Source organism: Lycium barbarum, chromosome 4 (genome assembly GCF_019175385.1).
Source record: "Lycium barbarum isolate Lr01 chromosome 4, ASM1917538v2, whole genome shotgun sequence".
Lineage (NCBI taxonomy): Eukaryota > Viridiplantae > Streptophyta > Magnoliopsida > Solanales > Solanaceae > Lycium > Lycium barbarum.
In genome coordinates this window covers 122870466-122887430 of record NC_083340.1, presented here as the reverse complement: position 1 = coordinate 122887430, position 16965 = coordinate 122870466, and the positions used below count along the sequence as shown (strand labels likewise).

The 16965-nt window shown below is 35.9% G+C and overlaps 1 protein-coding gene, 1 long non-coding RNA gene and 1 pseudogene across 2 annotated transcripts; all 3 read right to left on the bottom strand.

Moving 5' to 3' along the window:
- Positions 1–52: 52 nt before the first annotated feature.
- On the bottom strand, positions 53–3922 carry LOC132636340 (uncharacterized). The gene is made up of 3 exons (XR_009581207.1): positions 2527–3922; positions 1475–1528; positions 53–387 (listed from the first exon to the last, which is right to left on the bottom strand). It is a non-coding gene; the product is annotated as an uncharacterized LOC132636340 (long non-coding RNA).
- A 4161-nt stretch (positions 3923–8083) lies between these two features.
- Positions 8084–11194, bottom strand: LOC132636339 (pentatricopeptide repeat-containing protein At5g62370-like; annotated as a pseudogene).
- Positions 11195–14454: 3260 nt separating this feature from the next.
- Positions 14455–16285, bottom strand: LOC132636338 (ATP synthase gamma chain, chloroplastic-like). Its single transcript, XM_060353161.1, has one exon. It carries the CDS (start codon positions 16123–16125, stop codon positions 15046–15048), a length of 1080 nt encoding a protein of 359 aa, XP_060209144.1. The 5' UTR covers positions 16126–16285; the 3' UTR covers positions 14455–15045.
- Positions 16286–16965: the final 680 nt, after the last annotated feature.

The following is a 16965-nucleotide window of genomic DNA, read 5'->3' as shown; positions in this document are numbered from 1 at the left end:
CCCTGCCTTTCCCACACCATTCTTTGTATATTAGCACTTCACGAGATTGGGAAAAAAGGAATTCAATATCGAACCACTAAAAAGGAAGGATTGTTGCCTACTCAATTCACTATTTACAACATAATAACACTGCATAGTGTTTTCTTGCATTGAGGATCAAAGTCCTACAAAGAAATTCAAATATTGTGAAGTCCACCTAGTGATGAATTGTGTGCAACAATTTTAACTTTGAAGGACCATTTCGAACCATGGGAGAAGATTATTTTTTCCTCCAAGCTCTGAGAGATCATCATTCACCCTACCTTGTGAAGCATTTTATTATTCCAAGGGATCCCACTAAACGGACATGTGCTACATGTATACTTCAATGATTTTAATGGGGCAAATCTGCAGAAAATCATTTACAACGTCAAACATTGTAAAACTGGAGACATGAACAATCTAGATGTAAACCATGCTAAACCAACTTTCAATGTCATATGCTATTATTGCATTCGGCAGAAGATAGAATTTTCTTTGAGTGATGGAATTTACCCAAAAAAAATATAGAGATCCAAGGTAATCAGAGGCAAATAAGTCTCGACTGCCTATATTCGAATTAAGAGGAAAATGAGACTTCCACCACCACCTTTACACTAAATTTATGAAGCAGGGGATTGCAAGCTGCAAGTAGATTGAATCTGGGGCCCAATAATATCTGGTTTTAATATATCCGGAGTTGCTTAGCTTGCGTCACTGGACGAAAAGAAAGCAACTGACCATAGGAGGATGTTTTCTCCCCTTACAGTACACCTTGAATAAAATACTGGCCATAGGGGAGGATGTCTAGTTTATATAGGCTATGAGATTCTGTGCATCTGCATAGCTAATGCGTGTTGCTAGAAGAAAATAATCGCGTGCAGGTATAGTGTAACCTTCAATTTGGTCAGTTATTAGAATCATAGCAGCAGCACCAGCATCTTTCACTGGCTGTCCTTTGGGAATTGCTGTTACGTTCCACACAACACTAATTTCCCTCAACATTTTCAAGTGATTCTGGGCGACAAACAAAATAATAAATGTTGTTCAATGCTGGGTAGACTATTGGTAGCAATGTTGGAGGGAAATCATTTGGTTAGGAAGTTGCTTCACCATTACTTATTCGCCTAAATACAAACACTCCGGAATAAGTTTAGGCCGAGTTCTTGACTGGTTTGACTGTATGATCTCGCTGTAACAGAGTAGTAGTCTGTGCGAGAGAATTGTCTGTAAGCCAGTCACTTATATCAACAACTACTATTTTCGGCGTAACAACCATTTGTTTATTTAAGTGTACATTTCCATTTACCTTCTGGTTTTTTACCTCCAAATAAAGCTCTCCAACACTATCCTAAAAAGTTACAATTAAAAATGGTTATCCGCAAACACACTTAGGGCCCACTGCTAACTTTTGCTAAGCTTGGAAAGACGCATAAGTTGCAAACTAAGTGCTTACCTTAAGTTGCTTAGTTACTTTTATGTCATCAATCATCAACTCGGTAATCAGATCCTGTCAAAAAGCAACAAAGATCAATAATCATGCTTAAAGTCACAAAAAGCAAAGAGCTAAGTCTATAAATTTATAAGGGAAGAGCATGTGTATTTTGGAGTGTGTAACCATAGTTATATACACATAAAACCCGAAGAAAAACTAAACAACATGAACAAAGCAGAATATCAGAGGAAATCTTACATTAGTAGGATGTTAAATTATGCTAAGAAATGCACGTACATTTGATAGGATTTAGATAATCCCAATGGTTTACTTTATATAAATGGAGCGATTTTCTCTCTTCATTAAATAGAGAGGACATATATAGGCTGCAAGTTAGTAAAGGAGCGGTAGCACCCCTGTATTCCAAAAAGCTTAAAACTTTTAATATCAAGTTGACTAAACATGTCTATGCTAAAAGAAACGGCACTTGTACTGCTAAACAAGAACCATATAGAACAAAGGCACTTTTATTTCTTTTTCATTTTAATTCAAGTGATTACTTTCTGAACATCTGATTGCTGCAATCCTGTCCCAAGATAGAAAAGTCCTACTTTCCTTCTTGATAAGCCATACTTCTGAATACACTTTCCCTCTGTTTTATTCTGGGAAACACGAAGAAAAAACATTGTTCTATTTTTTCCTCAACAAATACTAAAAATATTGCCAACTTTCATCTTAAATACCCTGTTCAAATAGGAAGGAGGCAGAGAGAGAAATGCAAATGTTATAAGGTCAAGAACCAACGGATTAACTAATACATACAAATAATGCGATGAAAGTTGCTGCCATGTGACCAAGGTCACAGGTTCGAGCCGTGAAAACAGTCTCTTGCGGAAATGCAAGGTAAGGCTGCGTACAATAGACCCTTGTGGTCCGGCCCTTTCCTGGACCCCGCGCATAGCGGGAGCTTAGTGCACCGGGCTGCCCTTTATACAAATAATGCGCAAATTTATTCTTACACGCAATCATTTAGAACGAAAAATCAATAATCTATAAGGAGGAATCCTGCTAACCTCAAAGTTTTCACTGTTCAGTGCCATAGCCCATAGACTTTTAGCATTCCCTTTGATTAGATCGATTTCTTGCAGAATTTGTTAGAAGTCGGAGTCATGGCACGTCTTCTCGCTTTCATAAACAATGACTTCAGAGGTCTTTCACCTGTAAGTATCTATGATTTAATAATGAATTTAAGGATTTTTTAAAGATAAATCAAGAGTATATTCAACTAAAACTTGGAAGATTATTCTTAAACTGTAAAAATGGAAGTTTCCAGATAGTTGGGTGATTGACCTATGACCATGAGGCAAGTCAATCCAGTCCTTCGATCACAGCCAATTACTTTAGAAATTTTTTGCATCGAAAAGCCAGAGTTTCTGGAAATTTCAATGACTTGGCATTCTAATTTGAATACATAATAAAGGGACTCGAGCTTAAGATATGTAGATTTCCCCACATAAGCTAAATTTCTCAACCACTATTAATTATTATCATCTGCGAAAGTAGTTTATTATTTCATATTACTATCACTATTATTGTAGCTGCAATCTATAATCAACATGAACTATACTATTTAAAGGGCAAAGATTATATAAGGGGTGTTTGGTTTGGATAATATAAATTATTTTCTACATTAGTTAAATGAATGTTAGTATTATACATTGTAATTGATTAAAGCTAGCTAACATGTTTTGTTAAATGATAAGTGAGGTTAGTAGCATGTTGCTCCTCATATTTTCTACATTAGTAGCATGTTGCTCCTCTTTTTTTCCTGCTCTCTTTTCTCGCTAGTCAAAGTAAATATGAAGCAACACAAATTATAAGAATGTACTTGTAAGATAGAACATTCTAGGAAGATGTGGCCCTTTTGAAATACTATCATTCCGCAAGCCTTCACGGTAATATTCAATAAAAGTGTCCGAACCTACTGTTACAGAATGAAAGAAGCTAATGCAAGAGTAGAAAATAAGAAAAAAAAACCCCGGATAAGGCATTATATTATGATTTAAGCAAATATGCCTCTTAACTTCGACGAAAATTCAACTGATTAACTAATAGGTTAAGCAGGCCGTATGTTATTATTATTAGTGTAACACAAAGTAGTACACAATAGAGTAATGAAGGATCCAAAGCATGTACAACCACATAAATGGGAATGAATATATTTTACTCATTGAAATCATACATGTAAATTTATGTAATAAATAGATACACTGATCTTTGTTTTACTTCACTTAATTTGGACTTGCATAATTGATGATTTCCCTTTTGGAACTGGCCTGGAATTTTAATCTGACAATGAAAATCAGAGCTAAAAAGGTCAAACTAACCTAGAGGAGGTATCAATATGCAATGAACAAGTAAATTCAAAAGCGGATGGTTAAATCATATATACAAAGACAATCAGAAATGGCAAACATATGCTCGTACCTATTGTTTTTATCTCATGATCCTCTTCCTGCTGGTGCATGCAGTAAAAATTCAACTTTTAATTCCTCTAGAAAGCTCCATGTGATGACTGGAGGGATGCCTATCTGCTGCATGCATAGCATCCTCTAACCATATGGAATATCAAGAACAACACTTGACTCTAATCTAATACTTGAACCAATCCCTATCATGCTTTTGCTGGAAAATTCACTACAAAGGATTAGAAGAAGGAGAACTTACATATCAGCAAATATTAATCCATTGCAAAAAATGGGGGACATGCATAAGAAGAAGCCATTGTAAGAGCAGAAAGATGAAGCAGCAAGAAACAAAGACTGATGAAACTAAATTATACTCCAAATTCTGAAATTAAAAAAATTTCGTTAAAGCGGTATTACCAATAAAATCAGAATTAGCTCTGCATAATTCTCCAGCAACATACATTGCAGAGTGCAGACATGCTCAGGAGGCTTGAGATCGCTCACTGTACGTCCTCGTATAGTCTGCTTTATGGGATTTAAAAAGTTAAAACCATGTTCTAAATAGTATAAGTACATTAAACTACTAAAATAACACATCAATCTGATGATGAAATACCATGATTTCCCAGAAACCAGATCTTTTACTAAATTCATGATTTACTATTACTATATTTAAATTCTGCATTCACAACAGAATCTTGGATTGATTCGCCTGACAATAATCCAATGATTTCTCAGATCTTATGGATTGATCATCAATAAACTTGTCTTAGATGATCAACATGCTATAGAAGTCTTGAATCTTATCCAAGATTACGATAAGAGTTCTCTTTAGGACGATAGGCACTGACTTTTGCTCAACCGCTCAACTCTAAAACATATGGTAACATGAAAGAAGAAAACTAAGAACAAAAGTATACCTAGAATCAAACAGGGGACGCTTGAATATAACTATCAAAACTGCTATATTAGACCATTTTTACCATGATTAGCAACACACCACTGGCTACACTTTTAAGATGCCACTAAAAGATAATATCAATATGGCTGAAAAGAACCCCTTAATATTCTATGGTCATCATGTCCATTTCATCTTTTTCACGGTTTCAGTCTTAAATTGTTGACCATGCTGACTTTCAAACCTAGCAACATTCTTCATTTCTAATATATCTAGCAGATTCTGACCTCTACAGACAAATGAAACAAAAGTTCATTTCATTTTTTTGATAGAAATGTATGGTTTTCAATCTTCAAGCCTCGTAAAGAGCTGTACAATGACTATAAAATTCCACAACCCACAGTGAGTAAATTGTCAACTCTGAGAAGCTGATTTCACAGTAGAAGATGATAACACAAGAATTGATCATGAAAATATTACAAAGCAAAGAAGGAAAAGACCAACCTTTCTCTTCTCACTGGCCTAAAGATTTTGAGATGCATTTTTCATCAGTACTAAAGTGTATTCCCTAAAATAGGCCGTTGTATTCTTCTCTCTTACTTTTCGTATCACCTTGTAATCATTCTGCTTGTTATACGACATATCAACAGACATAGAATATTAAATTCATCTGTACAGCCTTAAAAGTATTCATGTGTAAACTAAACAAATCAGCAAATCAACAGCTTATGCCCATCGAACAGTAAGGGATCATAATCCCAATATTTTTTTGGTTGAATCGAATAGATGTATGTGTAGAATCCTTTAAGAAAGTTAACAAAAGAGAAGAAATATGTGTCCACTGTAAAAATCTCAGTCCATCAGACCTCTTTTATATCTCCTTTCATGATCAGCACCTACTTAATATAAGTCTATCTGCGTGTTATTCTGACATGGTATAAGAATTTCATCAATAAACATTTAGAGAGATGAGGGAAATATAAAGGTCTAGTGTGCAGGGGATGCGACTGACACTGCAATCTGCTCATTGCATTTCTTTTAGAATCTGCTAGAATGAACCAACGGTTTTTTTCATCTTTTAATGCATCATTCAACAACCAAATTATGAAAGGATTAGCATAATGCTTCATTTCACTTATATGAAAAATCACCGACTTCCAGCACCTAAAGTCCCGCCAGTAAAAGGAAAAGAGAAGTCATAGAAGAACATTTACCTCACATTTATACATGTACTACTTATCCACATCAAATATCATCAGACACTAATAGAAAGTTCGACTCATTTTCCATAGAGAAGTTTGGGTAATCTTTTCTTTTTATGAACAAAACAACAACAACAACAACAAGCCCAGTATAATCCCACCATGTGGGGTCTGGGGAGGGTAGAGTGTACGCAGACCTAACCCCCACCTTGAAAGGTAGGGCGGTTGTTTCCGAAAGACCCTCGGCTCAGGAGAAGAAAACAAGACAAAAGGTCAGATAGGGCCAAGCATATCGAAAACAATATGAAAACAAGGAATAACAAAAGCGAGAAAGTCATGGTAGAACAGTCCGGAAAGAAAGGAGCCGTAACTACTATAAATAAATAAGATAACCAAAGTACAACGGCCCCACAAATAAAAGCAACAATCAAATGCAGAAATCAAATGGCAATAAACAAATGAGCATAACTACAACTACTATGGTGGAAGGATAAGCCACCTAGCCTTCTATCCTAATCTGAGTCTTCCACAACCTCCTATCTAAGGTCATGTCCTCGGTGAGCTGAAACTGTGCCATATCCTGTCTAATCACCTCTCCCCAATACTTCTTCGGCCTCCCTTTGCCTCTCCTGAAACCGTCCATAGCCAGCCTCTCACACCTCCGCACAGGAGCATCTGTATCTCTCCTCTTCACATGCCCAAACCATCTCAGCCTCGCTTCCCGCATCTTGTCCTCCACCGATGCGACTCCCACCTTGTCTCGGATATCTTCATTTCTAATCCTATCCCTCCTAGTATGCCCACACATCCACCGCAGCATTCGCATTTCCGCGACTTTCATCTTCTGAACGTGAAATTTCTTGACTGGCCAACACTCCGCCCCGTACAATAAAGTCGGTCTAACCACCACTTTGTAGAACTTGCCTTTAAGTTTTGGTGGCACTTTCTTATCACACAGCACTCCGGAGGCGAGCCTCCATTTCATGCACCCTGCACCAATACGATGTGAAACATCGTCATCGATATCCCCATCTCCCTGTATAATAGACCCAAGATATTTGAAACTTCCTTTCTTTTGAATGGCCTGGGTACCAAGCCTTACTTCCTCGTTAGCCTCACGCGGTAGGCCACTGAACCTGCACTCCAAGTATTCTGTCTTGGTCCTACTCAATTTAAATCCTTTAGACTCCAACGTCTGTCTCCAGCCCTCCAGCTTATCGTTAACTCCATTGCGAGTCTCGTCAATCAGGACTATGTCATCCACGAACAACATACACCAAGGCACCTCACCTTGTATTTGTCGCGTCAATTCATCCAACAAAAGTAATCTAATAAAGAAGGAATAGTGTCCACCTGGTATTAATACTGATTCAGTACAACAAAAAAGTTGGAGCAAAGGTTGGGATATCTAAACCTGGATAGGTAAGAAGGGCAGGGCAGAGCAACTGCTATTGCTTATTTGCTTTCTTCAACCGTTGTCAATACCAAATTATTTAGTGTAGTCCAAATTTTTGACCTACTCGAAAACGTTAAACTTGTCCTCGCTATATCTACAGCAGTGTTAAAGTCTATAATGAAGTTCTCCTGAAATAGCCTGCAACCATAGATATGACCATCTCAGGTTGATTAGTCTGAATAATATATCAAATAGTCTAAATAAAAGAAAAACTTTAAAATAAAGCTTCATAATCCCAAAACTACAATGAAATCTTCCCACATACTCAAATGAAAAGAGAGTAAAAAGGAAATGAATCAGCCTAAGACTTTGTAACAACAAAGGGAAAATTGAATGATAATCCTACCTCAGTTAGATACATCAACCAAGCATTTGTAGAAAAGGCAAATAAACCGAAGTTAAATCAAGAGTCCAGGTTTTTCCTGTTAAAAAAAAAAAGGTTCAAGTTTTCCCTTATTGAAGCCAAATTCCTAGAAACAGTGCATGTTCATTTAACTGAATAAGAAATTATGAGAGCAAATGAAGTGATATTACACAGACAAAGAAACACCAAGGAAAATTATAAATAGAAATTAACGCAAGAATAAAGTGAAGCTCATGTCCTGACCCTTTCAGCACATTAACTGGTTTGTTGTTCATCTCACTGAAGTGGTGTATGGCTAACTTACTTCTAAACGGGTCACTTTATCATGTGAACTCCCATATAGTTACCTGCTAGCAAAAAAGCAAATAGATTTTGCCGAGCCATTAATTGGCTTTCAATTTATAGTGAACTAACAAGAGGATATATCATGCATAATATATTGTTCAATAATTCTGTCTAGTAGGAGTAAAATGTACCTTCAGTTTTGCTGAATGATAGATGTTTGTGCTACAGAGCAATTAAAAACCCAACAGAATATAAAGTTGTTTCAGGTTTATCGTCAAAGACTTTTGCTGCATCAAAGTTTCTTAACAATTTTGGTAGAGAATTAGCTAGTGACAGAGAAGTGCGTAAGTGAGAGAAGAATGGAAAGAATTGTAGAAGAAGAAAGTGATGGAATACGCTGAGTGGGACCCCAGAATGTCGAAGAGAGAGATGTACACTGTTTACAGAAAGCAACACACACAATTGAAGTACACGTGTTCACACAAAGCAACAAAGGCATTGAAATTATTTCGAGAATATTACGACTTCCTTTGCTCTTTGTACAACAGTAATCTATGCACAATATGAGCTTCATGCAACTTATTTTCTTCCTTTAGTTTACAAATCAACAATTTAAGATTATGGACACAAGGGACATATTCATTTGCAAGCATATCTCGACATATCTTCAGTGCATGACTACTCCAATTATTAGCACAAAGAGAACTGAGAAGATTTGCATATGATGCCTTAGATGGGGCCAATCCTTTTTTGACCATTGTGTAAAAGAGTGATATACACTCAATGGGCCTTCCATGCTCGCATAAACCTCTTATTAAAGTGTCGTACACAATGTTATCTGGAGGACAATCGCGCTCATTCATAATGTTGAAAAGATCAACAGCACAATCAACTTCCCCATTTCGCAAATGCCCATCAATTAGAATAGTAAGTAACTTGATTTGGTTGGAGGCCTTCATTTTGCATCATCTTAAGGTGCTTGTAAGCATCTTTCATCCTCTTTGTCCAGCAAAACCCAGATATTATGCCATTATACAAGTACAAATTTGGAATTAGGGGACTGTTCTTCAGTTCGTCTATCAGACTAAGTGCAAGAGATTTTATTTGTTCGTGAGAGAAAACTGAGATTTCCAAACATTTTTTCTTAGGCAACATAGTATTGTGAAGTAGACCGAACAACCTGTCCTTAGATTCTTCCTGCCTCTGTGGAACAAGCCATTCCCGATAAAGTGAGCTAATAATATTTCTAGAAACGCCACTGGTCAACGTAATATAAGTTACCAGGTCTAGCTCAATGTCACTTCTTTTCATAAAATCAAACAACATCCATGCAAATTTGACATCTCTCTTCTCTAAGAATTGCTTCATAAGAGAAGTACAAAAAACGGTATTTGGCTTGAAACCCTCTTTCATCATTTGAACGAGGTATACACATGCCTTCTCTATCATGTTTTTCTTAACTAACCCACTTATAAGAGCGGTATAAGCATGGTGGCTTGGTTGAACTCCATCTTCCAACATATTGTGGAAGAGCTTAAGGGCCTGATTAGCTCGCCCATTTCTTGATACAGCATTAATCATTGTCGCGATCATAATTTTGTCGGGACAAATTCCAGCCTCTACCATTTCCCAGTAAATTTTAACGGCCTTATTTATTCTCTTTTTTCTGCCCAAATACCCAATGATGGAGTCATATATAGCAACACTAGGCTTCAATTCGCTCTCTTCCATTTGGTCAAGAACTTCAAATGCTGATTGTATGTCACCCCGTTTACATAATTCAGTTATCATAATCAAGAATGTTGCTTGATTTGGAACTCGACCTTCATCCTGCATATCTTCAAGAAGGGACTTGACCTCCTCAACTAGTCCCTTTTGGTAAAGGGACTTGATCATGGAATTATAAGCTGACAATGAAGGCTGAAGAGAAACTCTTGACATCTCATGCCTGCAGAGACGAGCAGCAACAAGGTTTCCTCCTGAACACAAAGCGGTTATGTATATATTGAAAGCAACATTAGTCAAAGGTGAGTTTCTTGCCACAAATTCTCCCAAGAGAATTTTAATATGAAGCATGATATTACTCAAATGATTAATATCAAGCGTGATATTTGTAGTAACTTTACCAAGGGTAAGTCCAGAGATGGAAGAGAGGTCAATACCACAACACTCTTGGATTATTGTTGATGAACGAAAAAAACATAACATGGTCAGGAACCAACCCATCGTCCAACATCTTATCTACTTCCGCTAGCACCAATGCACGATCACCTTCATGGTCCTTGCAATACTTACTAATGATGGTTTGGCAATAACTCACGGGATCAGGTTCTAATCCAAATTCAACCATCTGCTGATGCATCACCCAACCCTTGTGGAACATACCCAAACCATTTATGAGCGTGACGTAAGTGTACTTATCCCCAACTTGAGCATTCTGAGAAATAACATCATAGCTGATTTCATGTCCTGGGTCTTGGAATACCCGTTGATGAGAGTGGTGTATATGACTTTATCCAGAACTAAACCATAAGACTCCATATCCATGCTTCCTCGACTCTACCCCTGTTACATAACGAAAGAAGGAGTGTTTGTAACAAATGAAGCGTGGCCAGTGCCCCTCTATCACACAATAATACATCAAACACGTAGAGAGCGTCCTCCAGTTTACCCAAATGACCATGGAAATCAAAACAGAATGGTTCGGCTTCGTTAAACATGCAATAGATAGCCTGGGCCTTGCGGGGTTCTCCAGATGTCACAAGTTGGCGAATGAGGCTAGTTGAAGTCCATGAGAAAGGGAAAATTCTGAGCTGAATGGAAGAAACCATGAAATATTAACTTGTTTGCAAGAGAAAAACACAAGGTGTTAGTGATTAATTGGAACATGTGATGATGTGGGTGCAGGTAAAGGGAGAGTAGTAAAAGGACGATAGAAGCACAACCGAGTGTGCAGCCCAAGTCTATACTTGGTCATGCGTCGACGGGTCCGAGGAGGGTTATATAGAAGCCGCCGGGTTGGGGTTTCTGCAACAAATCAGAATCGCTTTTTTTCTTATACTTAGAAAGTCTTCGTTTGAATTATGCTCGTCCAAATGGCAAGCAGTTATATATGTGTGTGTTTTCCCTTAATAAAATGGGAATAAAGCATTTAAACACAATTAAAGATTTGTACAATTGACTTTTGCGCAGGTCAAAGTCTTGAAATATGTAATCTTCTAATCTCATCTTATATTTTTATTTTTAACTAATATAAAAGTTAGGGTGTCAATAGTTTTAAAAAAATTGATTTAACCGATCGAACCGTACCGTACCGAATCGATTTTTAAGTTATTTTTAATAAAACCGACGGTTCTTATACAAATTTATAACTATACCGAATAATTAGGTAGATTTTTAATTTTATAAAAATAAACCGAAAAAATACTGGGTTGAACCGAATAAGTTCAGATGTGTAAAATATATTTATATATTAAATTTAAATATCATAAAATATCAAAATTTTCACCTTGGTTAGGGATGATGAAAATGACTACAAGCCGGTAAGATATTTAACATCTAAAGTTTCAACTCTGAAACCTACTCCCTCCGTTCCAAAAAGATTGTCTTAGTTTGACTTGGTACAAAGTTTAAGAAATAAAGAAAGACTTTTGAAATGTGTGGTCTAAAACAAGCCTTAGATATATGTGTGGTTGTAAATCATCTCATAAAGTTAAATTATTTCTAAATATAAAAATGTGGCAATCTTTTTGGGACAAACTAAGAACCCGTTTGGATTAGCTGAAAAAGTGGCTTTTAAGCATAAGTGCTTAAAGTACTTTTAAGTGCTGAAAGTCATTTTATAAATAAGCAGTTACGTGTTTGGATAAAAGGGCTTAAAGGATTTTTAGAAGTAAGGGTAGTATTGAAATTAACAGAAAATATAAGGGATAAAAAGGTAAAGTTGTTAGTCAAACCAAAATGACTTTTACGCCAAAAAAAAAAAAGTTGGGGTTGAGCAACTTCTTGGTTTTGGCTTATTTTAAGCACTTTTTAACTTAATTTAAGCTGCTTCTATTTTTATCAAACAGTCAAATAAGTTAAAAATGGCTTATAAGCTGGTTTGACCAACTTATAAGCCAATCCAAACGGGCTCTAATAAGAAAAGTGAAACAATCTTTTGGGAAGTAGAGAGTATTATATTACTCCTATTGAAATTAAATTAGTTCTAGCATCTCGAGTAGTAATTAGTAAGCAAACGATATTCCAACGATCTTGGATAGAAAGCTACAAAGTATTAGATATGTTTGCCCTTGTATGATTTTAAATTCTCTTATTGATACTCAACCTTAGTAGTCTATGAGTTCTTGAATCTCATCTTGATTGATTTTCCCCCCTCGTGCGATTTAAAATATATTTTTTATTTTTGCTTAACATTATTTTACACTACCATAAAATAGTGGGATCAAATTCTATTATTGTCGTCTTTCATGTTTTCTTGATTTATCACCTTTTAATCAGTAAAAATATCTAGAGAGTCTTTGTCAAAGTCTATAGAAGTATGTATGATACTGTGTTTAACTTATTAATGACTATAATAAGATGTTTTTTTTTAAAGGACAATTAATCGAATCGTACCGATACCGAAAAGAAACCGACATGATTTGATGGTTTCGAAAAGTCTAATTTTAATTCTACAAAATGAAATAACCAAAAAATTGGTACGACATAAATCTTAAAAAATAACCACCCGAACCGCACGGACACCCCTAATAGAAGCATGAGTTAACTATTCAAGATCGACATGTTAGTTTTTGGCTTTAACATTTAACTTGAGGGAATTTAGTCATCTAACATAAGCTGATGTCGCATACTATTATTTTCTATTCTACGTGGATTCAGAACCTATAGCCAACGCATGTTTAGTTCTATCTCACAAGAGTTCTACACTTTTTCTTTTCGTTCTTGACAGATCAATCTCATATTGGTATATTCAGGTTAGCTACTCTCTCATGTTTGTGTCAAAATCTTATAAAACATTCTTTTCTCTTTCTTCCAGTTAATTTTTTTTAATAATATATTTTTTTTAGGTTTTCTTGATTTCTGAAGCTGAGCATAATTCTTTGGGTTTTGGTTGTAGGTTCTCTGATATAGTTTTCTTCCAGTTAAATAGATTGTGTATGGAGGAAGATACAGAAAAAGTAACGATTTATTTATATGGCGTAGGGTCAAACATTTTTTATGCTTATACACTAAGGACCAAATGAACCAAAACTCATACATTAAAGACGTTTGATCATTTTTTGGACAAGCAAAAGGTGGAAATTAAGTTTTGGAGAGAACTGCTACTGCTACAAAAGAATGAAATATATAGGACTAATGACTTATAATTAAGTGAATCGAATTTGCAAATCTCTGTCCTCAGGAAACAAAGTACCTCAAACATGTGCTAAAATTTCAGGACAGTATTTCAATGAAAATCTCAGTACACAATTAGTTGTTCAGTCCCAATAATCTCTCTATCACTCGTTATTGATCAAAGCTCGCAACTGCTTATTCATAATTCAGCCTCATCACTTAAAAAGTGAGCACTAAGTGCTGGGAAGCTACTTAAATTCAGCTTAAGCCAAACAGGACTAGATCCAATAGGACATTCAAATGTGGATACTGGAAAGAATATAAGCAAAAAGAGACTGGGATTCAATATAATGAATGAGGCAACAACTTGACACAATGTTTTCAACATCAACAAAAGTAGGGTAATCAACCTAAAGTGCTCCAGACTTAAGGCAAGGATATATAGTTCCACTGATAACAACAGAAGCTGAATCTTATTACTCCTAAGTACCCATGTGACAACATAAGCTGAAACACAGGCACCAAACAAACTCCCTTACTAAGGAACCTTTCTTCTCAATTTTTTCATCTGTATACAGCTAGTGAAGTATGCTACTCCTGGAGACTCCAAACTTCTCTCTTACCTTCATATACACACTTATTAAACTCGGAAAAAGTACCCCAAACTAAATTGTAGACAACTTGGAAACAGAAAATAATTTGTTGCTTGTGAAGGACACAAGAAATCAACTCAATGCCTTAAACCAAGTTAGCATGGACAACATTAGCAGTACCCTCAAAAACTGATGATTCAAGCACAGGCTGCAGAGGAGCAAATAAAGGATAGTTCCATGCCAAAAAGATATTTCTTCGTGAAAATTTCCCTATCACTAACAAATATGTATATTACTAGCAAGCATCCTCAATTTGTAGAAAAACATAGAATGCATAACAAAGAGACGAATCAATAAAGTTGCCATTCCAGCATCTGCTCTTCTTTAAGACAGAAAGGAAAGGATTTAATCAAAAGGAGACTCAGATTCAATATAACAATTAAGCCAACAGTTAGAACCATGGTTTGTTACATAATGGAAAGTAGTATTCTAGGCTCAAAGCAATGAGATATAGTTCCACTAATAACAACATAAGCTTAATTTTCTTAATCCTGAATATCCAAATGCACCATACCATGTGCTAAACTCTGGCAGAAAACAAACTCTTAGGAAACTATCTCCTAAACAAATCTTGAGCATAAAGAAATTTCAGCGTCTATATCTACAGCCAGTAAAGTAGAGCATTACGAAGAAACTTCTAGTAAAGAGTGATTCTTTTTTATAGACCTTACAGAATGTGACTTCGAACTTGTTGGGCCAATGTATTTCACCTCTGATTGAAGATGTTTCTTAGGGTGAGCGAGAACAATTCACTAAATTCATATTGTAGTAATAGCGCGTGCTAGCCACTTTTCGGTCCAGTAACTGAAAAGTAGTCACTGTGATGGAACTCCATGATATCTTCGTAAGTCTCCAACAAGCTTCTGTTTGCAAAAGGAGTCAATGAAACACACTGAAGGATATCCAAATTACATTAAAAAACAACACAGCTACGTAAGTGCCTCCGCTCCAGCAACAATCTCCAATATCTCACCAGTGATCTTCGCCTGCCTTTCCCGATTATAAGCAACCGAAAGATTCCTCTTCAACTCAACCGCATTATCCGTGGCACTACTCATAGCATTCATCCTAGCTGCAAGTTCACTTGCAAATGACTCTTGAAGTGCCCTCAAAATCTGGCTATTCAAATAAAGAGGCATCATTGCATCAAGAATCTGAGCAGGGTCTTGCTCAAACTCCATATTTTGCAAAAAAGCCCCCTTTTTAACCCTCAAATGATCCCTCTCCACAACCAATTTCCCTCCTTTAGTAGTCAACTTAAAGAACTCATCTTCATCTACATCAACACTCTTCCCATTCACATCGAAAACCTCTCCTTTCGTCGACAATGGTAACAAACTATGTATCACCGGATCGGATTTAATCAACGATACAAATTTAGTATACAAAACCTCAACTTTATCAACTTCTTCACTTATAAACAGTGAAAAAACATCATCAGCTATAACCTGAGCTTCTTTTACTGTAGGAAAACTCTCTCCTTCAACATACCTTTCAACAAATTCACCTTTCCTACGACGAAAATAAGAATTACCCTTTTTACCAACACCGATCAAAGTATACTCAACACCAAGATTAATCAACTCCGCTATTCGGGTTTCAGCTTTCTTGATGATTGCATTATTAAAACCCCCACAAAGACCTCTTTCACCAGTAATAACAACAAGGGCAACTTTCTTTACTGGTCTTTTTTCAGTTAAGGGTATTTCTACATCTTCTAATTGAAGTTGTTGTGTTATGTTATAACACATATCAACTAAGTTTTCATTAAATGGTCTAGTGTTAATGACTGATTCTTGGGCTTTTCTAATCTTGGCTGCTGCTACTAATTTCATTGCTTCTGTAAGTTTTTGGGTGTTTTTTACTGAGGTGATTCTTTCTCTTAGTTCACGAATACCGCAGTGAATTGAGGGGAGGGGCTGTTTGGATGATTGGTAAGTCGGGTTTTTGTAGGAAATGGGAGATTTGATGAGTTGAGAAGTGAAAGAGAGTGAAGAAGAAGAAGCCATGGATTTGTTGTTGTGTATGTGAAAGGGTTTTAGATGGGGATGATGAAATACTAGCTTGTTTTTTTTTTTTTTTTGGTTTATCAGAAAGGAGTTTTGAATAGGCTTGAGGGTAAGCGGAGCTTGAGAAAATGGGCAACTGAATGTGCTTGTTGGTTATGAAAATGAGACTATTTTGTACTCTCTCCGGATAGTGTTCACTTAACTATTTACACACTGTCTAAAAAAATTTACTCCCTTCATCTCATAATAAGTGTCACTTTAGTCAAAAACACGCATATTAAGAAATTCATAATGTAATGTGAAGTTTACTAATATATCCCCATATAATAAAAATAAATTATTTTTTCTTCTTAATTAGAGCATGCACAAGTAGTAATGCTTTTGACATTAGAAATCCAACAATATAAAGTTACTATGTGGTTTTTTCAATCATCATTTAAATATTACTTTAACTTGTCATTTTTTGTCTAAGGATAGAGTTGGAAAAAATTAGTCAATTTATGTCTTGGTTTTCTAAGGTGACACTCATTATTGAATTTTTTTTTTTGTTTAGGTGACACTTATTATGGGACGGATGGAGTAACTCTTAATCAAAATAAGTAATTTTACTAAACTGCTTTAATTAAATATGTATTGGGATTTGATGGCATAGCACTTAATAGGGGTAAATCTAAAAAAAATAAGGTTAATTCTCTTTTGATTTGTTAAGGAAACGCTCTTTTTAATCCAATGAAAAAAGGTTAAGTGAATATTCTTTTTGATCCGGAAGGAGTAATTTTTAAGATTTTGAGGCTGGGGTGCAAGTCTTTTAAGACTGTGGGGTGGAAACTATTTTGTAGT